This window comes from Xylaria bambusicola (assembly GCF_022495145.1).
Source record: "Xylaria bambusicola strain CBS 139988 unplaced genomic scaffold F5B22scaffold_34, whole genome shotgun sequence".
Taxonomy (NCBI): domain Eukaryota; kingdom Fungi; phylum Ascomycota; class Sordariomycetes; order Xylariales; family Xylariaceae; genus Xylaria; species Xylaria bambusicola.
The window spans coordinates 2,265-29,975 of NW_025953587.1; the positions used below are offsets into that span (position 1 = coordinate 2,265).

Sequence of the window (27,711 nt, forward strand, 5' to 3'; positions counted from 1 at the left end):
TTCCTTTAAGGTAATAATTTAAGGTATTATATTTATTATATAAAGTAATAATTATTAAAGGAATTATTAAAATTATTTTAAAGTATTTATAAATTTTTATAATATATTCTTTAAAATTATAGCATTTAGGTTTAAATTTTATAAAGCTATTATAATTATTAAATAGCTATTAATAATATTAATAATTATATACCTATATATAGGAAGTTCTGTTAAAGTAGAAATGTTAAGGGTTAAAGGTTTTAACTTTATAATATTTTAAAAGTAAATTTAAAGTATTTATATAAGCTAATTCCTAAAAAAGGATATTACTTATTTTTTAAATATAATAAATTATTATAGTACTACTTAGCTATAGTTTTATATATTTATTCTATTATTGTATAAAGAGGGAAGTTCTAGTTTTCGCCCCTTATTCCCTTTCCTAGCGTTATATACAATGTTCCTTAATCCATGCTATATATCGGAAATTAGGCTTCCTTGGTTCCGTGACAGGGACGTTGGGTAATTATACCCTTTGTAAGATGGTTCGCTAGACCATAGCAACTTGGCCATTCAGCCCTCGTATTCGAGTATGGAAGACAACTTCAAGGAGGCCATATATAGTTCTATACCCTTGGGGGTAAGGTAACACATCGGCCCTTACTGGTCGGGCGATGGCAGGAACAATAAGAATGTAGATATAGTCTAGGTTAGCCAACTAACTTTACCTACAAGGTATCATTCTGGCGGGGGGGGAAAAAGCACTCAATATCAGACGCATATTCTCCTCGGTTGAATGAAGTTGGACTAAATTTATCATATACTATATCCTTGTCACATTTACAATCTTGCGAGTAATTCTCTTACAAACGCGTGCCATTATTCGGGTTTGTTACTAGGCATAACTGATGCCCACGGCCTACTTATAGAGCCAATTTTATATAAAGAAGAGTCACGCAGCCCGTATACCACTAGTACGATTAATCCCGAGTGGTACGGTGATAATATGTTTCCGGAACGCATGCCATAGTAACTACGTAGCTAATTATACATCTTACGACGATGGGGTGGCCTTATCGCAACAAATGGAAATTCTATGTTACTCTGTATCTTATGATAATGATTTCAATCATCCCGATATCAATTACAAATATCAACCATCTATATTGTACTGTATATCTCTCCGGTACGTCAATCTTGCCTGAGATCTGCTTAGTAATGGAACGCAAGAGCATTTCGATGTGATACGTTACACCCCATTTTTGGTCTAAAGTCTAATATGGCTCAAAGCGCTGTGGTGATGAACTAACCCGAGCAGGTCTCTCAAAACCTGCAACAACATTTGTATGGTTCTTCCACCATCTCAGCACAGATTATAAGCACAAAGCTATTCATAATTCATTCCACAAGTCATCAATGGTTCAATAGAAAATCTCATGAATAATAAGTCCCACGAACTCCACGCCACAGCAAATATCTTAAGCAAGCTCCTTCTCTTCAAACTCTTTCTTGTCTCGTTGCTCCTGATCGGCGAGCTCTCCTTGAGGCAATTTTCGAGCCATGACAACAATGTCCCACGGCGAGGAAGCGTCTTTGAAGACGCCGTTTATCGCCTCCAAGTTCCTAGTGGTGTGTTAGCGCGCTCGTTCCGCTCGAGTAATACAATAATATTAGATATAACACATACCTGTTCATCGTCTCGGGATAGAAGAAGAAGACCACAATGGGGATCAAGGCGGAAACAATGGCGTAGATGATGTAGTATTTATACCCGATAGTAGCCAATGCCACAGGGGTTACCATGGTAACAACAAAGTTCCAAAGCCAGTGATTGGCCGTTGAAATGGAATTCATGGCGACGCGGAGACGCATAGGAGCGACCTCTGTGCAATACAGAAAATTGCCTCCCAGAAAGCCAAAGGGATAGAACACGTTGAAGATGAATATGAAGAATGCCGAAGCAATAGATGCCCCGTAGTTGGTGCTGGGAAAGCTGGAGCTGACTGCGAGCGCCGCCATTGAAAGAGACATACCGGCACCGCTGATCATGAAAACGGTGCGTCTACCGAGGCGATCAATGGCGAAGAAGGCCAGAAAACAACAGAGCCATTTCCATGTTAATGTACTAGCTGCCAAGATTTTGGCGGTGATTGGCGCAAGTCCGAGGTTTTCTTCGAAAATCGTGGAAGCATATACAGAGATGAGAGTGCCACCACAAGCCTGCTGGAAGAATTGGAGGGCGAAGCAAAGGCAAAACCGGTAGAACATTCTCTCATTGTCATCCTTGGAGAACATCTCCATTAGAGAGGCTTTCTGGACAGCAACGCCTTCGACAGCGGATTCAATCTGCGCAATCTCAGTTTGGATGGTCTGGTCGTCTTCAGGAAGGTTCCTCAATGCTGCTAGGTTGTGTGTAGCTTGTTGTGTCTTGCCAACACTGACCAGGAAGCGTGGAGATTCTGGCAGAAAGAAGATGGCCACAATAACGATTAGGGTCAGTGCGAGGGACACGGCTAGTGGTAGTCGCCATTGCAAGGATGAGTGTGGGATAAAGTAAAAGCCAAGGTCCAACCAGTTACTCAAGGCATAGCCGAGGGTCATGGCTATTCCAGTGGTGATGACATCTCGTCCTCTATGCGAGGCAGAAGAGCATTCGGCCAGCCATACTGGTACTGCAACACTGTATTGACCGATACCAAAGCCCAGGGCAACCCGGCCGATCACGAACTGGATCAAATTCCAAGAAGCCACCTGAAGGACTTGACCAATTATGGAAATGATAGACGCAAGGACGATACAATTCCGTCTGCCCAACCTGTCGCCTAAAGGAATCACAGAGAGAGAACCAAACAGGGCCCCCACTTGAAAAGAGGCAATGACACCTCCCTTACGGGTTGCATACAATCCTGTGGCTCCGCCGTCATTGTTGACTGTATCGACCTGCGGGAAGACAGAAACAAAGCTCTGTAGAGTTGCAAGAGGACCAAGACCAGACTGATTATAGCCAAAGAAGGTGAAGGCCGGTATAACGATCAATAAGATCTGCGCGATTCTAAGAGAGTGGCCCCGGAAGCCCATGAATGAAGGAATCGACGACATGGTGAACCCAAACGGTGAGGCAGATAATTATTGTCCCCGAGACAGAGGAGAAAACTGCAAGAGGAAAGTTTGGGGGACCCGGTTGCTCTTTTAACATTTGGTTTGGGGCCCCAGAGCTTATCCACAACTGCCCCAGGCCTGAATAATATCTCGGACTCATTCAGGAGAAAGGACGGGGCCCCAACATGTAGATTATAAATTTACGACATCTCGTACTGTATATGCCAGTTGTTGTGGGCACAGGCGGGTGAGTGAACTTCCGCCCACATGGAGTAAAAATGTAGACCCGAGAGCCGAAGGAGAATCTGATCATCGCGAGTCGCGGCCGGTGGGGTGTTCATGGCTTCGGACCAGCCTCACCCTGCATCCATACCCGCTCTTATGTTCGGGCAGTCCACGATAAAGGCGATGGAGGAGGGTCACATGATAGCGTCTCGCTACGAATTTCAGGTTTCGAAGACTTTCGACTATCGTTTCTCGTAGAGAGCTCTACTAATCGTATGCAAGGCAATCGTGGATCATGGACCGAGGGTGACGACATGAGTCAGCCGCTGAACGTCTTCAAACAAGAAGGTGGTAGCATTTGACCCAACAAATCACCACAATTGGTCCTAGACGTCGAGGTCCCACTCTGGCTCATACTAGAATCCATGATCGGGACGTAGCTTTGCTGGCTAACATGAATCTGCACGAACTAGATCTGCCGACCAGGACAACCTAGTCGGTACCCTAGATTACATGTAAGAAGCCGCACGCGCTAGACTAGGTCAGATAGGTAGGGCCGGACCGGGCATACATGTATCTGCGCTCTGTCACCGCCAACGAAGAGCCAGGTGCTTGATGGACCAGTAGTGGCGATAGGAGAGTAAGCAGATCTGCAATCAGCTCGAGGCTGCGAGGTAACAATGGCTTCACTAGCTTGCACCTCGTGTCGGGCAAAGAAACAGCGGGTGAGCTAGAGATATCCTGATACGTTGCAGACTCTGCGTGCCCTATAAAGCTGACATAGATATCGGCAGTGCGACCGCGAACTGTAGGTTTTTCAAAAGAAACGAAAACAACAAGAAGGCAGTTAGAGAATACTAGTCCTGACCCTACCTACATACAGACCATCATGCATGCAATGCATAAACGCTCAGCAGCCATGCCGATACCCAGATCAACACAAGAGGTATTTAAGCTATTCAGCGTCAAACACCATTCTTTGTATTGATTGGCTTTTATGTCAACAGGGGTCTACCTGCGGGCTTTCTAAATGCGTTAGAGGCGCGCCTGCGGGAAACCGAGGAAGCTCTCTTCTACGCACTGAGCGAGCTGCATGAGGGCACCGTCGAGAACCAGGCATATGCTAGAATTTCGAGCTCGCACTTCGCACGCCGCGCCTTGTCCCAGAGCAAGAGCGAAATGATGGAGATGTGGGCACATCTCCCCCTAGGAGACCGGAGCCAAGCGAAAGCGTGGTTTCTCAGTCTCCGCCTCGGTGGGGATGAGGAGTCGTCGCCCACCAACATCCAGCTCGAGCTGCCGCAATCGGGTGCGAACCCGGGTGCGCAGCCGTCGTCACCATCATCATCATCATCACAAGATGCCATAGAAAACGCCCAAGCGAGATCTGCGCGCGTCGGCGACATGATGCCATCATCGCCCAGACAGACTTCTCCATTGCTTGATTCCTCTACCGCGGCGCCTGCATCTTACCCACGGTCGCAGAGTCTGCGAACGCTGGCCGAGAAAACCACCACGGCGACAGAACCGTCTCCGAGGTCGATGACATCAGCTCCTGATAGCCTGGGGCTGTCCACTCGAGTGAAGGCAATTGTAGAGTCTCGTAGGGACATATATTTCTAATGCTAGCGTAGCATTTCGTTCGAGGCGACGGTGACTTTGGAGATGGGGGGAGATGGGGGGAGATGGAGGGAGATGGAGAGAGCTGCTTAGATTCGGCATAATGAGGGACGGGTATACTTGTCGAAACAGGCGAATTCGATAGAGCTACCCTTATATACATGTAAGTAGTCAGTCATCTCTATCTTGGCTTATAGGGATGCCGTCTTGGCTGCTGTTGAGTGCCGCCTTGGCTGGGTGATTGGCGTCTTGGCTCCTGTATCACATACAAAGTAGGAAGGGATCTTTCTTTTGGTCCTTGGCGTTATTCGTGCTACAGGAGAAAGGATGGAACTCTGATGGGACTGAACTCGAGGAGCAAGACAGTGGGAGATTTTTGATTTCACGGAGGGTGTCGAGGCGGCGAGGCGGCTACTTACATATATATGAGCGCTCGAAGGCCCTGCTTCTTTCCTTTGCCCAAACAGTCACGTCACGGTTTCGGGTCATTGCGGAGCTAGTCCACATTCTGATCGTTCTTTCTCTCTTGTATATACGCGAAAGAGGGGGAAAAAACAGAAAGAACGAATGATGAAGGTCACACACATATTTCACGAGACTGCCTTTCCAGTGCAGCCCAGCCTACTACTGCCGGAGATGATATCGAGTCGCTGAGCTGCAGGCGGCGGCGGCGAACAAAACAGACCGCTTATGCTGGCAAATTCAAATCTATTCAAGTTTACTTGCCCCCTTTGCCATACGAGGCGAGAATATCTTCAATAACAGCCTTGGTAACATCTGCTGTCTTGGCCGTCCCGCCAAGATCTGCCGTCACGATTCCCCTCTCACAGACGCGCTCCACCGAGTCCAGCAACTTTTGGCTGGCGTCCTTCTCACCGAGCCATGCAAGCATCTCCGCACTCGTCCAGAACGTAGCAACTGGATTTGCGACTCCCTTTCCTGTGATGTCAAAAGCGGACCCGTGGATTGGCTCGAACATGCTGGGGTTTCGCCTTGTTGGGTCAAGATTCGAGGTCGGCGCGATACCGATCGATCCCGCGAGGGCAGCCGCGAGATCGGATAGAATATCGGCGTGGAGGTTGGTCGCGACAATCGTGTCGAGTGACTCGGGGTGTAGCACCATCCGGCAGGTCATGGCGTCCACTAACATCTTATCCTGCTTCACTTCGGGGAAGTCCTTGGCTACAGCAGCGGCGACCTCATCCCACAGTACCATACCGTTGCGCTGTGCGTTGCTCTTAGTGACAACTGTCAGTAATTTGCGGGGTCGACTCTGCGCCGTTTCAAAGGCAAAACGAATGATACGTTCGACGGCGTGACGGGTGAAGATAGACACCTCGGTTGCTATCTCCCAGGGCTTCCCTGCGTGAGACCGACCGCCCTGTCCGGCATACTCGCCCTCACTGTTTTCGCGCACGATGACCCAGTCCAGATCTCCCGTCTTGCAGTTACGAAGAGGCGACTGTGTGCCCCTGAATACCTTGGTAGGGCGAACGTTGGCGTATTGCTGGAAAGGCTGGCAGATGGCCAGCCTCAACCCCCAGAGGGAGATGTGATCAGGTACATCTATATTGAGTTAACAGTACCGATCTGCATCCCCTGCGGTATCGGACAAACGTACCTGGTGCGCCGACGGCACCAAAGAGGATCGCATCATGTTTCCTCAGTTCTTCCAGACCACCATTAGGTATGTATTTTCCAGTTTTTTTGTATGTCTCGGAGCTCCAGTCGTAGTTAGTGAAGTTGAACGTGAACGTGCCAAGAGTTTCGGCGAGGCTGTTGAGGACCTCGATAGCCGCCTCCACAACCTCGGGTCCGATACCGTCGGCTGGTATGGAGGCAATACTGTAGGATTTGGATGCCAAGACAGCAGAGGGCGACATAGTGTAGATGTGTTTGTGGAGATATCCACCACGATACCTTTCAAGTATACGTAGACGAGGCACAACCTAGATTAGTAATGTGTATGAATCTATTTCCCACCCATACTATTGTACATGTTACATATAGGCGCGTGCAGGATATTTATCTCACATCAAAGTCCCAGAGTTAGAGTTGCCGCCGGACTGCGGGCTGCGGACTTCGGACTTGCATTTGTCCTGACCGCTGACCAGATAACTGAGAGAGATGCTGTGGAGCATTCCCATGGTGGCGGTGGACTTGAATTTGTCCGGTTGAAATGACTAAGATGTCGGCTTTTCGTCTGCCGAATCGAGCGAGACCCGCTGTATCCCACCACAGGATCACCTCAGAGTGAGAATAGGGTCATAGGCTGCGCGTGATGGAGCGTCCGCCATCGGCAAAAGCCCACCGGCTACATCTAATACAAGGGCAAGGGTTTTATGAAGTACTACATCACTATTTGGCCTGCTTTTGTGCGATGAGAGTCCGCCTTGGCCCTATCCCCATTCCTCCTTTGGTCAAGGAGCTGGCAGCGCACCAAAACTATTCATGAAAGATCCCTTGGCACGATGACGCCGCCGCTTGTCCTCAAGAGGTGTCGAGTGCCAGCGAATAGGATTTTGTATCAGGATAAACGTTTAGCAGAAGACAGAACCCCCTTTTTCTGTGTTAGTCTGCAAGGGCCGGACAACGTACTTGCGCCGCTAGCGGTAGCTAATGCCGAGCTTGAGCAATTCTTGCCAGCCTAAAGCTTATCATATTCAGTAGTGATGTATATCTTCCACATATCGATCTTATTCGATCAAGCGGAATGGGCCTGCGTAGCTGGTCACCTGTTTTGAGACAAAGAGCAATCTGACATCTACGAGGAATCTCTATCTACGGTAGTCCATGACAATTCATACGATGGAATGAGATATGGCCCTTTCTATGAACCTGAACAAAATCACGTCAACATTGGCATACACAACATGCTAGAATAAATTGACAATAGGCGCCATGAGCGCCGCCGTTAACGTCATCTTATTCGAGAAACCGTACACTGAATTTTCATCACTGTTTAACGCTGGTCTTTAGGCGAGCGGCGCGTTTTAAGGAGCATACACTACACTTGAGCAACGCCATTAATCAGTCATTTTGGTTCACATGGTGTTCGGCGAGAATTGCTTGAGAATCGCTACCCAAGGACCGCTTGAAATTGTCAAATGATATAACGAGACCTACAGATCAAATAAGCTTGGGCCATTTTGACCATACCGGCTTGAGACATATTCTCTCCTAGTTATGAGCAACTACATGCAACGACACAGAAACTACTGACAGAGTATCCTGAACTTTGTGTAGCTTACATAACTAGATGGTAAAGACTAGTTTATCGATAAAGTAGGGCTTCTGATAGTCTACGTACAATGTATATCACGTTTAGAATCACTGAGATTTTGAAAGTTACTCTAAGTTCATGCCAGTTATGCTACTAGTTGAATAAGGCGCCTACATTCATATTGTGTTTCAATGGCCACTTCCAATACCTTTCCAAGTAAATCAAGCATATCAAACGGCTGTGCAAATATGGGAACTGTAAAAGAGCGTCCAAACTATACTAGTCCATTCCTGGGCTGGTCTGGTCGAGTGTGGGTTTTCCCCTTGCCTGGCTCTAGCGAAGCTAAGGAGAGTTGAGAACTCCACTTCATTACATCTTCATCTATACTTGTATTCTTCATTCACGATAGAGCGCGGCAAGTAGGAATCGCCAAGTACTATATGGTCAGCCACTTGGTGTGTGGATGATGTTGTATACAATGCTTGTGAAAGTGCTTGGAGTCTCAGGAAATGAGCTATGGACTCCCCAACGAATGACGACCACGGCGATCCACGGTCACGCCCGCTGAATGCAGGAGGTCATGCAACCAAACGACGGCGTACGGATGGGGAGCGAGGTGTCATGCGTGGCGGCAACGAGTTGGGGCTGCCTCGTTTCATCGGAAGTGGCAGTGGCATTCATCTAATTAGAACCGTTTATGACTTGCTCGCTCGCGCCCATACAGATCAAAACCACACCCCTCGCGATGTTGCGGCTGACCTTGTTCCAGGGGAAGAAGATCCATCTCCATCTGGTCTTCAGACTCGTGGCTATGTTCCTATCAGCTCTTTCTGGCTACCAGAAGAGATTGAGGGCAGTATGGTAGCCGTCAATTTTGACAATCTGATTCTATGGACTGAAAATTACTTCAGACACTGGCATCCTATCTTTCCTTTCTTGCACGGCCCAGCATTCCTCGATGTTTTGGAGCAGGTGGGCGAGCGCGGCATTGAGGTACTTAACCAAGCCGATGCTATTATCGTTCGATCGCTTCTATCAATATCGTTGGCTGATACCCGCCAAATGGGTAATCGCCGTCACCCTTATCCGCCAAGTCTATTGCTTCTCAGTCAGGACGACATTTCTGCAAGCTTGGATTTTGTGCTGAGTAGCCCTGCATCCATTAGCAACATTCAGGCGGCCTTATGCGTAGAGTTATTCTTGATATCCATGTTGAATTTTAGTATGGCTTCTAGGATTGGCGGGATTATCGTGCGCATGTCGTTCAGCTTGGGGTTGCATCGATGTCCCAGCCGTTACCCAAATTTCAATTCCCACGACGCCATGATGAGAAAACGACTCTGGTGGTCGATTTACAGTCTAGACAGAGCGGTTTGTCAAACGCTAGGCTTACCATTGGCTATACAAGATGATGATGTTGACGTGTGCCTGCTCTCGGAGGAGCTACATAACCGAGGGGGAGATACGCAAAGTAATAACACGACTCTACAGGGTGAGGCACAAGTCAGCTACAATGGTCTGTCTGACTAAGGTTAACTTATGTTGCATAGCTGGGCACGGGCACGATTATGAACAGTTACAACTGCTCGTCATGCTATCAAAGCATGCTAAGCTCAGAGGGATGATCCTAGAACTGAGGAACAAGTCCCTCAGCGCCAGGCGGGATGACTCAGAGCAGGCTTTGCGAGTACAGGCAGAACTCAAGAAATGGGCGAATGAAGTCTACGATCTCACTAACACGAACCCCCTATCACACCCCAGCCTAATCGAGGATCCAGATGACGCGGCCTGTGATACGTCCGATAATTACATCGGTTCATCGCACAGAATCTTACTTGTCATCCTACAACATGAATTGATTCTATCATTCTATAGGCCACTTCTTGTGTCAGATCTAGGTACACCGTCTTCCCAAGCTGCCTTCCAGGAGTGCGTCAATGCATCAAGGGCAATCATAGATACTGCGGCAAGGAATTCTTCAGGTGGTGGGGGGAACGGTATGCACCTGAAGAAGCATGGCTTTCTTCTTTGGCCTTCGCTAACTTGGTCGATCTGGATGAGCTGCTTTGCACTCACTTACGCCGCCATGAAGGGGATAACGACAGCACTGTCTGCTAGGAGGCAAGTCGTTTTGTTCATACGACATTATCGATACATATTCCAATGTTAACGTGCTTTTATCGACCACAGATACGCTGATCGCGCCCTTCAAGTCTTGAAACTTCTGTCTCTACGAAAAACGTCGTGGCCGGACAAATGTATCCTTGCTGTAGAGCAACTGATCTCATTCCTTAATCAGGTGTGCATCAACAAGGAACAATCAATCACGACCGCGCCTCGCAATCAAAAGCGGCCACAATCCAAGTACTCCACTGAAACTACTAGAATTCCCGCCACTTCTAATCAACCTCTAAATCCAAATACATTACAGGAAGGTCGCCGCTATTCTCGTCCTTGTCAGCCAAGGTACACCACATCAGCCGACTATCTTGACGTTATACACCGACTAATTATCCTGTAGGCTCGACAACCAAGGAACTCTCAACCAGCAAGATGTCCCCTCATCAGCTGGCGCATTTCTTCCAGCAACGACAGATACCCAAGATTACTCAAGTTCCAACTTTTCTGAGTTCTTCCCAAATATGACCCACGACTACACCAATATGCTGGGCATGGCTGATCCACTGATCGCCCTCGATTTTGCCAACTTTGCCCAGGCCCCGGATACCCAAAGCATAATGGATTATGACTTTGGCCAAAACGGATTCAGTTGAATTATGAGCCGCCATGGTTTTTGAATCTACCAGTATAGTACTCAGGTTTCTCATCTTCCCCTAATCACAACAAATGATCAGCCCACTAGATAGAATTGAACCCGAATTCGCAATAATTATCCAAATTTTGATCGCTCATTGTAGCACGTATGAGGGTTAGGAATCACGCACATAGAAGACCAAACAAAGCTAGAATTCTTACGGATCACTGGACATATTTGATTCCCCGGATGTTAATATCTACCTACTTATCTTTAGAATAAGAATAAGAATAAGATACACATACCTTGATAACCTATGCTGAAAATGTAAAATTGCAAGGATAATTTCACACACACTAGACCAGCAGCATGGTGAAAATGGATATACCCGCGTTCGCTCTAACAGCATGATGAAGAGAAGGTTTTACACACACAACATATATTTTAGTCCGAAAACCTGAACTACCAAACTGACTTCCATGATTACGATAATTTTCTGTAATTGATATTAGATTGATACAGGATCTCTCGTTATCTTCGAGACAATTTCAGTCCACAGTATCATATAAGAGTGGTCAATGTCAAAGAAGCTATATGTGGATAACTCTCGCTAATATCTGGGGTTGAAATAAGACCTGGTTCGACAGCCCAATATTATGTGTCCAGGACCACCAATTCATCTTGTGAGGTGAAATATTAAGCTTCTTATTTGTGCCAAATTCACGGGTTGCTTATAATACAGCTAGTTAGAATATTGAAAAATGCAATATTTTTAACAATTCGAGACCGGCGACTGTCATATTAATTAAAAGGCCGAGGATTGGCATAAAGTGACCCAAATCCTCACTTATGTATATAACTGCCGACTATCTTCTTTCAATTATATGAGAGCTTCCCTGTATATACATAGGCGAGCCTGGAAGCCTGCCACCAGTTCCGATCCGAAGCTCATCTATTGGATCGCATAACCCCGCGTAAACCACGACAACCACTAGAAGGGCAGCGCCGAAAGGTCAGGGTCGAGGGTCCTACGCGAAGCCAGTCGTACAACATCAGATAATGAGTGCAATTGGACACGGCGGAAATATCAAGGTCTAGCACGCATGTAGCTGTTTCAGTGTAAAGGTTGGATACATCTCCTCGGGATTTGGATCTAGTTAAGCGCGCCCTTCCCTTCAGATTTATAGGCGATATACTGCACTACCTTACCTCGATAGAGTGCCTAGCTGGAACTCATTTGTTGAATCCCCGCATTGTAACATGTAATGATGATGTTATCTACTCTCTATATAACTAGCGACACCAACCTAGATTTGCAGAAGTGTCTTTGCATGACAACACTATTTTCTCGTTCGTTCAGCTGTTTATTTAGAAAATCGAAGGGCCAATACGTAGAACAAAGAGCATCAGCGTAGGAGACCTAGGCTGAATCTTCTAAGCGGGTGCTGAAAACCTCCCATTTGGACCTCGCCAATCACTACATCTCCCACAATGGCGTCGACAGACAGGCATCTCGTTCTAATCGGCGTCGGTCCCGGGATCGGACGCTCCGTGGCCTGCCTATTCGCCTCAAAGCGGTACAACAAGGTCACGTTGATCGCGCGGCGCGCAGAACAACTCAAGATCGAACAAGCCCAAATAGAGGCCGCCACAGAAAAGTCCCATTCCGTCACGGTGAAGACATACGCAGTAGACATATCCGATCACACCGCTCTCACCACCACCCTCATTGATGCGGAAGCTAGCCTCGGCAAGCCGGAGTGCGTCTACTTCAATGCGGCGCGGGTGATACCGTCTCAGTTACTTACCCACGACGTCAAGGACGTCGAATACGATTTCAAAGTAAAATAGCCTGTGCTCCTTTTCCATCGCATTTGATGGTTGTATATCCCCCCACAATAGACTGATATGATATACCATTTAGCTCACCGTGTCTGCTCTATACGTCACCGCGCAGTGGGCGATGCCTTTACTCCTCGACCTCGCCAAGGTAGATCCTTCAGCACAGCCAGCCTTCGTTGTGACGGGTGGGTTGCTTCACGTCGAGCCAGATCCCAAATTATTCGCCTTAGTAAGTGAATTTCTCCAATAGATAAGAGAGAAAAAAGTTTAGTCAACAATACATCCACACTCGATAACTTCAAAAAGCAACTCTCTATAGATCTCTCCATCGCCCTCAAACCCCAAAATAGTAAAAGAACACACTAACCAACTGTCTCAACCCCTTCAAAAGTCCTTAGTAAAAGCCGCTCAGCGTAACCTAGTGCAAAGCCTAGCTCTATCGTACGGCGCCTCAGGCGTACGCATAGGCATGATTCTAGTCTCCGGGGTCGTGGGACCTGAAGAAGAAGAGCTGAATCCGGCGAATATTGCACAGAAGGCGTGGGGATGGCTTTCCAACGGTGATGCCGAAGCTCCTTTCGAGATAGTTATTTGATGCGAAGAACCAGCCTTGGATTAACGCCATCCATCGTCAGACCTGCTCAAAAAAAAAAAAAAGGCCGTCCGAATTAGAAAATGAGGGCGGTTGCAGAAAAACACATGTTCAGAAGTTATACATAGTGAAAGCGGGATAGGGTTAAGTTGAGAACTGAGATTCTATGAAACGCGTTACTGCTTCACCGGAGATTGGGCAATATTTAAATACTTTAGCTACATCCTAACTACCATCGTCTCTCAAATAAGGTAACTTCATATAACATCTCATAAGATAATTAATTACCTTTTAATCCACTACTTCTTTAGTTATCAATTATTTTAAAGTATTATTTCTAACTTTTATTTAGTTAACTGTATTTATTATAATTATGTATTTAAATATCACTATTCGAGATTTGAGAGCTGCAGCTGTGGTTATCAAGTACAATGCCTACTGCTTCAAGATACTTCCCATAGTGTTCTTCTAGGGTAATTATCAAAGTACATGCGCACACACGAGATAAGCAAGATCGAGGTTCATGGAAGACCAACATATCTCCAAAGACGACGTAATCGTAATCGTAGATTCTCGTAGCATTACACTAATACATGCGTTATGATGTCGTGGATAATGTACAATTGTACAAGCTCCGAACTCAGAGTCCACGTCGCCCGCTTGACTCCTCCTACCATGCAAGTGGACCTTGAACTTTTCCAGCCGTATGAATGTATACACTCCCACAACTACCACCATCCATTAACTAATCTAAGCACGCACCATTTGATTTTCCCATGCCAAATACAGATGTAGAAAAGCCTTGGTCCGTGTTGCCAAAGCTCCCCTAAATAATACCCAGCCGCCGATCCACGCCCAAAGTCAATCCTGTCGCTATTCTGCGGCGTCCAAGGGGGATATTTCCCTCGCTTGTATACCGCTCGGGTTTTAGTAATTGTATTGTGTGTTGTGTAAGCTCCAACTTGCCTGAACTCCTGATGAAGTATTGCTTAAGAGTTAATAGCCTGAGCAGCACCTCTACCACGAGCCGGTCCACCTCGACCGCGGTTCTGGCCCCCAAAGCTGCCACGGGAACCATGACTTCCAGAGCGACCAGTATCGAATCCACCACGTCCGCCGCGATTGTGTGCATTGCCGCGCCCGGTATTGTAGTTGCTTCCTCCGTAAGCACCAGCTTTAGGGCGGCGAGGCTCAACAACAATATTCTCTCCGCTGATCACGTGTGGGTTAGCCGCCACGGCGGCTTGGTAACCGGCGGTCGTCTTAAACTCTACGAATGCACAGTTCTGTATGCAATATTAGTAAAATATTGAGTACGTGTCATAAGATAATACACACCTTCTGACGATTGATGTCGAAGTACGCCAGCTCACCATACTGAGCTAGCGCAGCTTCGAGCTCATCACGGGCCACTTTGTCTGTAACGTATTTAACATAACCTAACGTGCCCTCTTTCTCAGCAGGAGGACCTGAGATAGATTGAGGCCTGTTTTGACGTTTAGAGTCACTTCCCGCGGTTTGCCACTCAGCGCCCGCTTCCTTTGTGGATGCCCCTGTCTCTTGCGGTTGGGCTGCTGATGTCGCTGGCTGGGCGGCTGCAGCTGGTGCTGCCGCGACAGCAGGGCGTGCAGGTACAGGAGCAGGCACTGGTGCAGCTTTGGTCAACGGCGTAGCAGGACTCACTTTAGGAGGGCCTGCCGCTGCCGCGATGCGGCTAGCCCATGTCATAGGCTTTGGTGGCTGCGCAGGCGTAGGCGCTGGCGCTGGAGCCGGAGGCTGACGTGCTACAACGGGAGTCGGAGTAGGGTCTTTCGGCTTCTCGGGCTCCCGTGCAGACTCTTCAGCGAGCTCCTGCGCAGCTGTATCAGGGTTAGGAAGAGCCTCACCGGTCTCCTTGGTAGCATCTTCAGATGTGGTTGTAGGATCCTCGGCAGCGGTCTCAGGAGCGGCGTCACCGTTGGTAGACGCGGCCTCTTGTGGTGCTGCGCTAACCTCTTCTAGTTTCTTGTCAACAGCCTCGGTATCGAATGAGCTAGATTCATCCTTGGAGGGCTGCTCCTCGGTCGGCTCGGCTTGCTTTCCCTCTTCAGTAGGAGCTGGAATATCCATCTCCACGCCTGGGGCCTCCTGCTCGTCGGGTTGGACATTAGGCTCTTCTTCGGGCTCCTCGTCAATGTAACGCAGTATGTCATTGAGCACGAAATATCCAGACGGCTGTTGAGCGAGAACAAAGGTCTGGACGAATTTTTTAGAATTTCCGTCTTTGGTGGAAGTTTCACCGATAACTTGGATCACGATATTCTCGAAAGAGGCCTGGGAGTCGACATTAGAGACTCGAACTTTGCAGTTCTGAAAATCGAGGTCCTTGATGCGCTCTTGAATGGTCTGTTGGGCCAATTAATTAGCAAACACACGTCCCAACTATTAATCATACATGTAGAGTAGCTCTAGATAAAACTGCATACCTGCCGGCCAACACTGACGTTGGCAGTCTGGCCTTCTTGACCATACACAAACTGTGAGCGCTTTCCGTAAAAAAGCTATGAATTGGTTAGCCTGTGGGTTGGCGAGCAAGCAATGAATCTGTAGTTTGACGTACATGGAGCTTTTCGGGTGTTTTGCTCAAGGTAGTGTAGTACTGCTCGACGAAGAACCAGGCAACCTCATCCTTTCCGAGGTTAGCGGATGAATCAGAGGTGGTGGATGCAGGGGCGGTCACGGAAGTGCCGCCGCTGGACTGGTACTGGTCGTTGTGAGTGGGAGCGCTCGACGCCATGGTTGGGTTGCTCTGAGTGTTGTGTTGTTGGTTGTGCGCTCAGAAACTGTGGGGGGGCGTTTCTCGTGAAATCCAAGTGGATGGCAAGTATAGTAGGACCTTATTAAGCAACTACAAACAGTTCAATGAGCTACTGTACAATGGCATGCAGGAAAGGGACATTATATATACCTAGGTCCAGAATTGGGTGAGAAGGAAAAAAACAGCGTAGGCAAGAAAAAACACACGCCTTGCGAAAGACAGGCTCAGATGCGGTGGTTAAAGAGTGTCGTCGTGGGAGAGTGGCAGAGAAGATTGTCTCGGAGCAGAATAGGCTCCCACGTCGATTTGCAAGATATAGAAACAAAGAATTATAATCAAAAAAACCTCCGGCGTCGTCGGTGGGGTGGAATATGTGGAAAGTGGTAGAGAGGTGAAGATACCGGAGCTGGACAATCGAGAAGAATTTGCGTAGCGGCGTGCAAGGAGGAATCCAGCAAAGTAGCGAAGAAACTGGGCGGATACAATTGCGAGTAGAAACGCGACGGCGCGCCTATGAAAACGGCGGGTAGACGGACGAACGGGGGGGGGGATGTCAAGATTGGAGGAGAGGCAGAGAGAGGAGAGGAGAGGACAGGAGAAGAGAAGAGAAGAGGGAGGGAGTCGCGGAGGCTCAGCTTGTAGTCGGAGTGGTGGGTCGGTGGTATGCGCCAACGAGGAAGGGTGAGGATGAGGATGAAGGTGAAGGTGAAAGGTGCTATAGGACGTAGTACCTGATCTATCACGGGAGCAAGAGGTTGGTGGCGACTCGAGATGGAGAGAGAGGAGGCGGGAGGCGTAGACAGAAGATTGATAAGTAGGTGTTGTGTGTGTAGGTATGTAGGTAGGTACGGAGGTTAAGAGGGAGGGAGAACCGCAAGCAGGAGGCAGGTTCAGTAGCAGGTTCACTGCGTGGAGGCACAGATAGGTAGTGCGGGTAGTGCGTAGGGCAAGGCGGGAGGGTGTTGTTAGGTCGGTCACACCTGCTAGGTTAGTGATCTAATGTACCTGACCAGGCTGGGCTGAGAAGTATTTAGGTGTACCTACTTAGGTAAGTACATACCTAAGTGATAGCCCGATACCTATCTACATAGTACCTATGTAAATACAGTGGGTACCTTGGGAGGAGGGAGGGTTGAGGAGCAAGACTTTGGGGTAAATTCGCCGCTCTCTATTTTTTTATGTCCTTTTTTTTTATTTTTTATTTTTTATTTTTTTTTTATTTTTTTCCTCTTCTCGGGGGCTCAGGCGATATCTGGGCGATGATTGGAAGGGGAGCTTCAATGCTCTCCAACGACCTACATAAGTACAGTAGGAAGCTCCCTCCAGGGCTGCAAATTGCCCCACCATCATATTTTGTTCGTTCAGTCTTGTCTGTTTGCACTCGCAGTTTGAACGCGTTGAATATGCATGGTACGACCTGGTACGAGAATCATACCCTTAATAGAATAACGGAGTGCATACCCAGGTAATAGATGAATACCCGCATACTTAATACACGTGTTCCATTTTTGATCTGTCTACCTACTTAAAGTGCTACATACCTATGTATGATCAGACTATGATGTACCTGGCGACTTTCTCTCGGCATGCATCCTCCGAATTAATAAGCTAGGTAGTTGCCTTCATTCGGCCGACATACACATAAGTAAGTGCTTTAGGTGCACAGTGCCAGGCAGTGTTCAAGGACCTCAGCAACTTCAATGGTGTCTTTTAGGTAGGATTGGAGACCTACCTAGCATAGTCAGTCTGTTTAACATGCTGGTTATCTGCAGGACTCGAAGGGTTCTTCCTTGATGCCCAAGTGATCCTCGATGGTTATAACCCGCCTGCCTGTAGGGACCAACGTAACCCCCTAACCTATGCAAAACACCGTATTTGTTACCGTGTTTGCGCTCAGTTCGTTGAACTGCGTCATACAATTGAGAACTGCATGGTATCCCTCGGCTTGTAACCAACATAGGTATGTGTGTTACAGACAGCCGGATGCCTTATCCATATATAAAATGGAGGACATTGTCTTATTTGTACATACTAACGTAGCTTCCACTTAAGCTTAGATATCGCTAGTAAAAAGTACACCTAAAAACTACACGGGTGCATGCGCCATGGAAGTATCAATTATGATATATATACTGTACTTACAGCAATTGCTTAATTGAACGAGACTTCTGGTACTCAGGTCTGTGTGAGGGTTCACAAGTTTCAACACGCGAGTCTCGTTACTGTTTGTGTCCTGTGTTACCCAGCCGCTTCACATCGATCTTGCAACAAGTAACACATGGCAGTTTCGATCAACCACTGCCCACGGTGCCGTTATTTGCCTTCCAATTGGTGTACTGTCATAATCAGCACATCCGGCCAAATAGTAGTCTGTCCTCATGATCAAAAAGAAAAAAAAGAAAAAAAGGGAAAGATTGATAGAGAGTTTGCTACTTCTTCGTCATCTTGATTAATCAATTCAAGAGTGACATATAAAAGTATTCGAGTTAAGGGATAGGAGGGTAATGGAAACGACGACCAGGTACCACATCATATCAAGCCCCTCGTGCTTGGCTTGTTCGGCACGCCTGAGATCTACTATAACGTTATGAGAAAGTGTGTTATACATATCTTGTTGCTTGTGTTAGCTTATATCTATCAGATCAAGAGCGTGCCTCGTGTGTTCTGTATCAAGCCGTCATGTTAACAAGACTATCGAGATATTGGTACTCGACCCATCATCTTTATGCCATATTTCTGCATCTTGATCGAACCTATTGTGAGTAGTGCCTAAGCCTTATAATCTTTGCATAACTCCTGATAGAGCCTCCACTGGCTCTTGACTGACGATAACTGGCGATCTACTGGTTGTGTCCGTTTGCAGGGACCTCCGATGTTCTTCCATAACCTCCGCCAGCGAAAGGGCGTGGTACATGCCCATACTCCTCCACACCACCTGTAGGATATTATAGGCCCAGTCCCAGAAATCTGGAGGGACGTTCGGCGCACAGCCAGAAACCTTAAGATGCCACAACAACGTGGGAAGTCCCGCAGCCCCTGCACCGCCCTGACCCGGGGCCTCATATTTCTTGGCCGTAGCCTCGTCGAGCACTGGGTGATGCCAATGAGAAGGAGTACTAGTTAGCATTTCTTCAGCTACCCTCTCAATGGTGGCGTAACACTGGACTCTGTGAGGAGGTCGGATGTGCCGTGCACTTGAGCGAGGGTATCTGATGGTGAATCTAATTATATACTCTCCTAGGAGAAGGCGAGCCCAACGGTAATGATTCCATATCCGGGCACCCCATATTTCACTATATCTATGCCATCTGCCACGGAAAAGCGCTGGGGAGGGCTCATCAACCTGATGTTCCACAAAGGGATAGGCGGTTCGTAGGCGGTCTTCCATGTGATCCAACGCGGCCTCCTCTGATAGGAATTGCTGGATTAGATCGTCAATCTCCGGCTGACCATCGATAGGTGTTGCTCGGTCGACGATTAAAAGTAGTTCTAAGAGGCGGGCTATTGCAAATGCTAGGTCAACACCACAAGACTCGATGCAGTCCTGAAGTAGCTGTTGACATGTTTTAAGACACTCAAAAAACCCCGGAGGTAGAGGCATATCAGTCATCTGACAAGGGATCAACTATGTCCAGTTAGATTAATTAACACATAATAATTAGGTGATAGCAGGAATTACCATGGAAAACAGAAGCTGTAGGATCCCACGGGCACCGCCGTTCGGCGAGTGTTTTACAGGTAAAACAGATTGGGAAAGAGCGATGGCGCCGTGTACTGGTTTCAAGCCGGAATTAGTAATCACCAGGAAGAGTGAGAATCTAGCTCATGTTACGAGAGCATGCAGGGGCAACGAGGCCAGAGATTTGTCCAGGAGTGGGGGGATATAAATGATTCCAGGGGACTCACTGTGAGTGTTTGCCGTGCCCGCTGTGAGTTTCGACCCTTTACTTTGAACAACCTAGCTATGGTCAGCCTCAGGTTGGACTATTGAAACGTACGCTGAACATCTTACTTCAAATAGGGCTAGCGTTACGATGGACCTCAATGGTTTCATGAAAGATTTCCGGTCCTGCGAGGCGGTAACGAGCAGCTGTCCCGTCTGTTTAAGCGCCGTGACGTATTTGGAACGAGCTACTAGACTCATACTCTTGTTGCCGAGCAAGTTCGACATGCCAGCCAAGCCTACGGCTATCATCACACTTCGCATCGCATCTCCGTCGCCAAAGTACAGGTCCATAAGCTCGGGTGTCCGTGGTGAATCTGGATGGTTTAACAGATACCGCTCAACATAGAATTTGAGTCCGCGCTGATCTATGTTGGGTTCCACTCTTCGAGGTATCTTGGACTTGGAAGCCATGATTGCCTGCGCCTCATTGGCGGACATATAAGGGAGTCGGCGGCTTAACACAGAGATGGCTGAAGACTCAAGGGAGCTTCCGGCCTGTGATGACGATTCTGCGCCGTCCGCGGGTGATCCCGGGTTTCCCCATTGAGCATGAGCTTTTTGGATGACTTTGCTGCTTTCTATGGTGATAGAGGTTAGAAAATGCTATTCCGAGCTTGATGAGAAAGCCTTAGAGCCGTTGCAGGCTTCCAATGGCTGATTCTTCGCCTATAGAGCAGCCTTTTCATTTGACGTTTACCAAAACAACCAGAATATGAAGCTGAGAAATACTCACCGTCTCGAAATATGAGAGATAGTTGATCCCGGTAACCCGGGCACTTCTTCCCTACGCGGATACATTGAGAGCATTCTGGACGTTTCTTATCACACTTTGGATAAGATATTAGTATCTTTCATCTTGATTCTGCGGGTGATCACGACCTTCGACTGGAAAACCCTTGTTTTTCGCGAAGTAAGAGAAGAAAAGCAACAATTAGATGGGCTGACAAGCACCGACAGAGGGATACGGGGGCAGGGTGAAAGTCGAGTAAACTCATCATGGTACAAAGGAGATATATTTATGAGAGGGACAGATACCTACCCTGATGCGTCGGGTTCGGCAGCTCTGGCAACCCTGCGATGCCTTGCCGCAATACACCATAGTGCAGGGTGCTAAGCGAGCTTTATTTAGTATGCTGAGCACTAATCACGGAGACGCCTGAATAACGAATAGGAGACGCAGACTAAGCTCGACAATCGACGGAAAGCTTGTCTAGACCGCACGCCTGGGACCTGACGCCTCCACAAGCGCAATGAGTATCCAAAAGGGAAAGCAATTCGTCGGCATCGGGGTTTTGTGGGAGGAAATGTGAGAGCCAGGCCAGGGTGCGCCGAAAAGAGACAGGCGGCCTACCCAATCCGATTGGCCCTTGTCTCGACAACACGAATTGAAGCTTTGCGTACACCGCAATATATCGAATACCACGACAGTGAGCTGTCCTGCAGATAGATTGAATAATATCTAGAGACAGTCGAATCGTGATAGGGCAGCCGAATATTACCAAGTTGCAACCAAATTTGGGGTACCTTTCAAAGAGAGACACCCTCGCGCAGGTAGTGCAGGTACCTCGCAGTAATATAATGCCTACTGTACGCTACATCAGTAGATCAAATTCCCTGCATCGGTGATCATTCAACAGATGATAGCTTGATACCCTGGATGGTGCGACATCGCACGTCCTGCCTTTGCCCCTGTCAAAATACCATACCGGTATGTGGACTGCACGAGGCGCAGCACATACTTTTTAAACCTAATGTGAGGTTTTTAACCTTTGTTAAATAAGATGCCGTGTGACCAGTTGAGAATCACCTTTAGCCGGCAACAGAGGAGACGAGGTGCAGGTCAGCGATTAAGCCGAGGCAACCAACTCTAGTTGGGAATGCTTACTAAGTTATAGACATGAATCCTGGGGAAGACTAGTTACACTAGGTGTAGATGTGGTTAGTGGTGTATATTTATCGGGGTAATTAATCCAGGATCCCATATGTTGCTCTCCATCCTGTCAGCCAGCATATAATAGTATGATATTGTTTACACGACCTGAAATCTTAACTTGACAAGTTGGTGAAAGTCAACTACCCGGATATTTGTTTAATTTACTCGACTCATTTGTATTCATGGTTCTTGTCGCGCAGTCGTGAGCACGTGGACTGTGTGCTCATGTCATAGTGCATACACTACGCCTACCCCTGGGCTATAATTGACAATACATGCTCGCTAGGTAGATCATAAATTCAAGAGGTGCCGGGAGGGTGCTACCTAGATGATTACACGCCGAAACAGAGCCGGTGCCAAATCTGGATGATAAAGAGAGTTTCATCCCAACACAAACCACGCTTCTGATGAAAGAGTCACTAATTCCGACTTGGCAGGGGTTAAGTATTCTTTCATAATCCACATATGGGAGGCAGCCGATAGGTTGATCCGGGATGCTGCATGTAAAGTAGGTTGGTTCAACTACCATAAGTTATCTTCGCCTACTTATTATCCATAATATGATTGTAGGGGGGTTGGAGTATATAAGTATTCCAAAGTAGTTTGGATACCTCACCGTCAGCCTTTCGAACTTTTGCGCAACTGGCACGATCTAGCCTAGCCTAGCCACGAAGGTTTTCGAGCCTCCGCACAACAATAAACGCCATATAGTACCCCCCTACCCCATGGTTGTACGACTCACGAATCGAAAAGGGTCTTACCGATTGCCTATAGGCGATCCATGACACAGTCGACTATATAGGTAAGCTAGTAACGCACATGTCATTAACTTGGAGTTCTTGTTGTAACGCCTTAGAAAGATGTTTAGATGCTAAGTCTCAATCCTGCAAAACGTAATCAAGTCCTTGCTAACCCTTCAACTCGCTACACGCAATGGTCGTCTGATTATATCAGATATGGTAGGTGTTAGTATGAGGTACTGTTTCCGCAGCCTACCAATTGCATATGTTGTAAAGCATCTATCGAATTACTTGTATACAAGTTTCCGAGATTCCTACTAATTGGCACATCTCGCCACTGGACTACAAGACAGCTACGTAGTACATCAGTAACTATTATGGACAATAACAGCAGGGGTGTGACAACACCAGAGTTATAAGATATTTGATAGTTACATATAACCAGGGGTTATCACCAGGGTCCGACCTATCTAAGTACATATGTGCAACTCTGAATAAAAAAAAAAATAGACAGGGGCGTTCTGGGTCGGCCTCGCGCAACCAACTGCTCACCAATCCGCCAAGTTTCCCTCAAAACTCCAAATTCCACTAAAAGTGGCGTATCAAGGGGCGTGTTCCGTCAGCCATTGAACACGCTGCGTCTGGTATACGTTCATGACCCCGTATTAACTTCGCATCGACCCATTCTAGCCGTACCCTGCAATTGACAGCCTGCAGTATCGCGAAATCAGTGTCGGAGCCGAATCACCTCAGATTCTCCAATACGGATAGTGTATCTAATCCCATTGCCTCTAACCGCTCGCGGTTCTAAAAGACATAACCTCTTCTTCGAAGCCCCTTCAAATATTCATCATTCAAGTTGACGATCTTGCGACCATCAGGATGATTATTGTACACAAACCGGGCGAATTCCTGTCGGCCGGCGTCCTCAACAGCATCGCTGTAGGCGAAGTCGTCGTCTTCCGCCCAGGCTGGCTGGTTTGTAAATTGGCAGAAAATACCCTGAATCAAGTACTCTGCGAATGCGAGCATGAGCCTCTCCCGTTCAGTCCCATGGAGCTGGCTGAGACCTCGAACTGGTGAACTATCTCTAAGAGCATCTGCCTGTTGTGAAAGAGGGCCAAAACGGCGTAGAGTTGGGTTAGCACTGGAAGGGTGCGTATGATGTGCCCTATCGGGATCAGCGCTAAGAGCTTTCTTAACAAAATCGGTAGCGAAATCGTTAATAGCCTTGGAATAAGGACTAATCCTGTTCAGGTTTTTGAATCTAAAAAGTAGTCCGCCGTATGCGGCGTCTCTGTAGTACCTGTTAAACCTCTCCGTTCTGCGCTGGAATAGAAGGGGGAAAGGATCTTGTTGACCTACCTGAGGGTATTGGCGATGGAAATCGATGACGTATATTTTTTCGGGAGGACTTGGCATGAATAAGATGTGTAGAAGAAGTCTCTGAATCTCTGGTGAGAATAGCCGCTGCATTGTGGCTTCGGAGTACTCCTGAAATAGCTCAACTCTCCTCGGATGATACATGATCAGTCCGTCTTGCACAGTGGGTAGCTGAAATGGAGGATTTGACTCTGGATCTTGGAGGTGTGGACGTCTTTGTTGCATAATTTCGGTCAAATGAATCCAATAATTCAAGTACCCAGGGCATGCAAGCGCAAAATTGATGATATCTTCTGGCGTATCGAGTCGATCAGCTACCTCGAGAGCCAGCTCAAGTGTTAAGTTCCGAATGAGCTCATGCTGCGCGGATACAACCTGCCCCTGGTCCCAATTATCTAATGGAGTAGACATGTTGTTGTAATAAATTCGAAAGTGTGATATATTTGATCTAAAAGCGATATTTGTCCATAGAGTTTAGTTTAATGCAACTTGACTCGATGACTTCAACAGCCACTGGGTCTTGTTTCTGGACTTCCATTTTATGTAGATGAATTTTCAGTTACCATAAACTCGGGGTGCAACAGATGATGACGGAAAGGTTATGACTAAAAGGTTTTATACGTCTCAAGTGATATCCTAAGAACAAAAGAAATAGTTGCGAATTTCAGGTCTGGGAGAGAAAAATGATACAGTAAAGCCATTGAAGGAACGTCACGAGATTGTGAAAAATAATAATCTGTGGGAAGCTAGAGCCATTGCAAGCTTAGGTCTGAGTTGAGGTTTCTGCTAGATTCAAGGTTGGAAGATTCTGTATTGTTTATTATATTATTTGAAGTCTTAGACATATGTCAACAATACAACCTGGCGGTAAGTTTATTATGATCTTGACTGCAACTAACAAGTATCATCATAGACTTGCTTGCTTCATAGCAGATGGAAGGGGGAGTGATGTATAATATTTCGTGGCCCTTGTATACCCGTGATATAAATGACAAGTCTCGCAAGCTGTTCAATAGATCTAGGGAGGTACTTATGTAGTAGATGAATGAAATGGCTACCTAGGTAGTGTTTAGATTCTGCAATTATAAACTCGGTATCATGGTCACCAGCCTTGTAGTTCTCGTTCTGTTAGAAGCTCGAACTCTGAGTGGTAGGTACAGTGAATGTGCTGGAGATCTAACATATGATTGGATTGTCCTACGACTCCAAATTTGCTGCCCAAACACCTACCCCGCTGTCCCACTGGTTGTTTGTTGCAGCAACAACTTACCTAAAGTAAGTACCTCCCTATGTAGGTAGGTACCTGCTCATTGATTCGGTATCTACTTATGTACTTTAGGTAATAGAGGTGGGTGTCTTTAGTACCTAGGTATTCAGTATCGGTAGTATATACGGACGGTTGCACAGAATCGCCATAATTTAGGTACCTAGCAGTTCAATATTAGATGCTCTGTAGATTTAGCGCGTGCTGTAGTGTGTTGTTTCGCTAATTGAATACCTACGTACTTAACTACATACATACCCGAAATCACATGTACCTTGAACTTTGCAGTAAGTACCTACATCTAGCTTGCCTACTGTAGAGTGCCCCAAGATGCCATGTACCTAGCAGAACCTACCGTAGCTACATGTGCTTCTCCAGTAGATACATGCATATGTAGTAGTAGGTACTTACTTCCACCCCCACCATCACCCCTCCCCTGAAGTCTCCGGGCGAGGGAGGGGCAGTTGGAATAATAATTTCAGGATCCGCCCTCTCTCTCTCTCTCACTCTCACCCCCGCGTTTGCATGCCCTCTACCTCTTCCCGGCTTTGCTACCACACGGCCACACAGGTACAACAAACAGCCCGCCGCCCAAGCGACCGAACACTGCCTTGCATATTGAAGTATTCATCTACTTCCACTCTTGAGCCCACCATTCCAGCTTTCCTCGCTCCATCTATCAAGCACGCTCCTCGCTGTACTGCTTTTCGCCCATAAAGGAACACCGTATGTCTGCCTCACTCTGCTTTCGCCGTTGAATTTTCTGTTGAATTCTCTTCATGCGACTCTCGCCCTGTCGTGCCTAATCATTGGCTTTCTTCCGCTCTGTTCAGAGCGGGGCATTCTACTGTCGCCAAATCTTTTTTTTTTTTTTCCTCCCTTGCCATAACCTTTTCTCCTTGTCTCGCCGTTAAACTGGCGAGCCATGAGTCATCTCTCACATAGTAGTATACTGAACTCGTCTTTAGTTGCCTAGACGTGTAAAATCTACACCATCCATCTCGCATCCACGCTTGCGTAAATATGAGCTCGACGGAGAACACCGAACCCAAGGTCGATGAGACCAAGGCCCCCGAGGCCGAGTCTAAGCCTCTCGCTTCTTCGTCTGTTTTCTCCATGTTCGGCGGTGGCGCGAAGAAGGAGAAGAAGGACGACGACGAGGATCGCGGCGATGTCTCTGGCAGCGCCAAGGCTCAACGTGAAGCTGCTGCTGCTGCCAAGGGCGACGACGAGGTGAGTTGCCCCACTGCGATGGAATCTCGCTTTCCTAATCTCAAAGACTGTGCATGGCTAATATTGTTGCCATCAGGAACAAGTTCCCGAATCCGATGATGTCAATTTCGAGCCCGTTCACAAACTCACCGAGGTAGTCGAGACAGTAACGCACGAGGAATCTGAAGAACAGGTCTTCAATATGCGCTGCAAGATGTTCAGATTCGTTCAAGAGTCTCGTGAGTGGAAGGAGCGTGGCACTGGCCCCCTTCGTCTGCTCAAGCACAAGGAAAATGGCAAGACCCGTCTCGTCATGCGCCGTGACAAGACCCTCAAAGTTTGCGCCAACCACTATAGTACGTGTCCATCACAATACCATGCCGTCTGCCCAAGTGAGCTACTGACGTTTGCTATCTAGTCACCCCTGACATGAAGATCGCGCCTATGTCCACTAGCGACCGGGCCTGGCTCTGGAACGTTGCCGCCGATGTCAGCGAAGGTGAACCCGAGGCTATCACTGTCTCTGTTCGCCTTGCGAACGCCGAAAGTAAGTGATGTGCTGCAATATGATCGCGTTTTCTTCCGACTAACTTGAGCCTCCAGACGCCCAGCTATTCAAGGAAGCATGGCTCAAGGCCCAAAAAGAAAACGAGGCTTTATTTGCTAAGGAGGAAGAGGGAGAAGCGGCCAAGCCCGAGGAGGAAAAGAAGGAGGAAACCGCAGCTAGCTCCTAGACTTATCACCTGAGGAGTACGCCCTCGCAAGGCCGCTTCGAGCAAGAAAACCCCTTGCTGGCGCTGTCTTTGTCGACTCACTAGATTTTTTGACCCGCCTGGTCGCTGAGCTCTGCCGACTTTTGAGATATCCCGTCGAGAGCGAGGCTGGGCGGCTATATGCTGGGAGTACTACACGGCGAATGATGGTATGATAATGCACAACCACTAGATAGCCCACCCCCAAGGGTCGAGGGAACCCCCCCCAGAGTCACGGCATCTTGTCCCCGCATCACACATCACAACCAATACACCTCGACCTCACCCCCATCACGGATCACATTTGAAACAACGCGAACTAAGTGAGTGATACTACCAGCATGCA

General features: G+C 47.5%; 9 protein-coding genes across 9 annotated transcripts; 4 read left to right on the forward strand and 5 right to left on the reverse strand.

Annotated features, from left to right (window-relative positions):
• Nucleotides 1-1,343: 1,343 nt before the first annotated feature.
• On the reverse strand, nt 1,344-3,270 carry F5B22DRAFT_297206 (general substrate transporter). The gene is made up of 2 exons (XM_047970476.1): nt 1,670-3,270; nt 1,344-1,605 (listed from the first exon to the last, which is right to left on the reverse strand). Exons 1-2 carry the CDS (start codon nt 3,079-3,081, stop codon nt 1,461-1,463), a joined length of 1,557 nt encoding a protein of 518 aa, XP_047828860.1. The 5' UTR covers nt 3,082-3,270; the 3' UTR covers nt 1,344-1,460.
• Nucleotides 3,271-3,804: 534 nt separating this feature from the next.
• Nucleotides 3,805-5,287, forward strand: F5B22DRAFT_297220 (uncharacterized protein). The gene is made up of 4 exons (XM_047970477.1): nt 3,805-4,031; nt 4,101-4,114; nt 4,190-4,252; nt 4,314-5,287. Exons 1-4 carry the CDS (start codon nt 3,987-3,989, stop codon nt 4,927-4,929), a joined length of 738 nt encoding a protein of 245 aa, XP_047828861.1. The 5' UTR covers nt 3,805-3,986; the 3' UTR covers nt 4,930-5,287.
• On the reverse strand, nt 5,287-7,103 carry F5B22DRAFT_297203 (uncharacterized protein). Its single transcript, XM_047970475.1, has 2 exons — nt 6,548-7,103; nt 5,287-6,492 (listed from the first exon to the last, which is right to left on the reverse strand). The coding sequence occupies exons 1-2, from the start codon at nt 6,807-6,809 to the stop codon at nt 5,645-5,647; spliced, it is 1,110 nt and encodes a 369-aa protein (XP_047828862.1). The 5' UTR covers nt 6,810-7,103; the 3' UTR covers nt 5,287-5,644.
• Nucleotides 7,104-8,292: 1,189 nt separating this feature from the next.
• Nucleotides 8,293-11,208, forward strand: F5B22DRAFT_614498 (fungal-specific transcription factor domain-containing protein). Its single transcript, XM_047975463.1, has 4 exons — nt 8,293-9,641; nt 9,700-10,270; nt 10,340-10,615; nt 10,671-11,208. The coding sequence occupies exons 1-4, from the start codon at nt 8,666-8,668 to the stop codon at nt 10,921-10,923; spliced, it is 2,076 nt and encodes a 691-aa protein (XP_047828863.1). The 5' UTR covers nt 8,293-8,665; the 3' UTR covers nt 10,924-11,208.
• Nucleotides 11,209-11,895: 687 nt separating this feature from the next.
• On the forward strand, nt 11,896-13,638 carry F5B22DRAFT_614502 (NAD(P)-binding protein). Its single transcript, XM_047975464.1, has 3 exons — nt 11,896-12,746; nt 12,829-12,975; nt 13,138-13,638. The coding sequence occupies exons 1-3, from the start codon at nt 12,396-12,398 to the stop codon at nt 13,339-13,341; spliced, it is 702 nt and encodes a 233-aa protein (XP_047828864.1). The 5' UTR covers nt 11,896-12,395; the 3' UTR covers nt 13,342-13,638.
• A 563-nt stretch (nt 13,639-14,201) lies between these two features.
• On the reverse strand, nt 14,202-16,743 carry F5B22DRAFT_297324 (uncharacterized protein). The gene is made up of 5 exons (XM_047970478.1): nt 16,286-16,743; nt 15,938-16,225; nt 15,804-15,878; nt 14,677-15,723; nt 14,202-14,624 (listed from the first exon to the last, which is right to left on the reverse strand). The coding sequence occupies exons 2-5, from the start codon at nt 16,112-16,114 to the stop codon at nt 14,328-14,330; spliced, it is 1,596 nt and encodes a 531-aa protein (XP_047828865.1). The 5' UTR covers nt 16,115-16,225; nt 16,286-16,743; the 3' UTR covers nt 14,202-14,327.
• Nucleotides 16,744-18,747: 2,004 nt separating this feature from the next.
• On the reverse strand, nt 18,748-21,521 carry F5B22DRAFT_297379 (uncharacterized protein). Its single transcript, XM_047970480.1, has 6 exons — nt 21,121-21,521; nt 20,815-20,908; nt 20,148-20,659; nt 20,042-20,093; nt 19,815-19,909; nt 18,748-19,760 (listed from the first exon to the last, which is right to left on the reverse strand). The coding sequence occupies exons 1-6, from the start codon at nt 21,178-21,180 to the stop codon at nt 18,912-18,914; spliced, it is 1,662 nt and encodes a 553-aa protein (XP_047828866.1). The 5' UTR covers nt 21,181-21,521; the 3' UTR covers nt 18,748-18,911.
• A 2,365-nt stretch (nt 21,522-23,886) lies between these two features.
• On the reverse strand, nt 23,887-24,451 carry F5B22DRAFT_614513 (uncharacterized protein). Its single transcript, XM_047975465.1, has 2 exons — nt 23,969-24,451; nt 23,887-23,909 (listed from the first exon to the last, which is right to left on the reverse strand). The coding sequence occupies exons 1-2, from the start codon at nt 24,360-24,362 to the stop codon at nt 23,896-23,898; spliced, it is 408 nt and encodes a 135-aa protein (XP_047828867.1). The 5' UTR covers nt 24,363-24,451; the 3' UTR covers nt 23,887-23,895.
• A 1,973-nt stretch (nt 24,452-26,424) lies between these two features.
• On the forward strand, nt 26,425-27,347 carry F5B22DRAFT_648432 (uncharacterized protein; the record flags this gene model as incomplete). The annotated part of the gene is made up of 4 exons (XM_047979009.1): nt 26,425-26,634; nt 26,711-26,969; nt 27,032-27,160; nt 27,217-27,347. 4 exons carry the CDS (start codon nt 26,425-26,427, stop codon nt 27,345-27,347), a joined length of 729 nt encoding a protein of 242 aa, XP_047828868.1.
• Between the last annotated feature and the right edge of the window lie 364 nt (nt 27,348-27,711).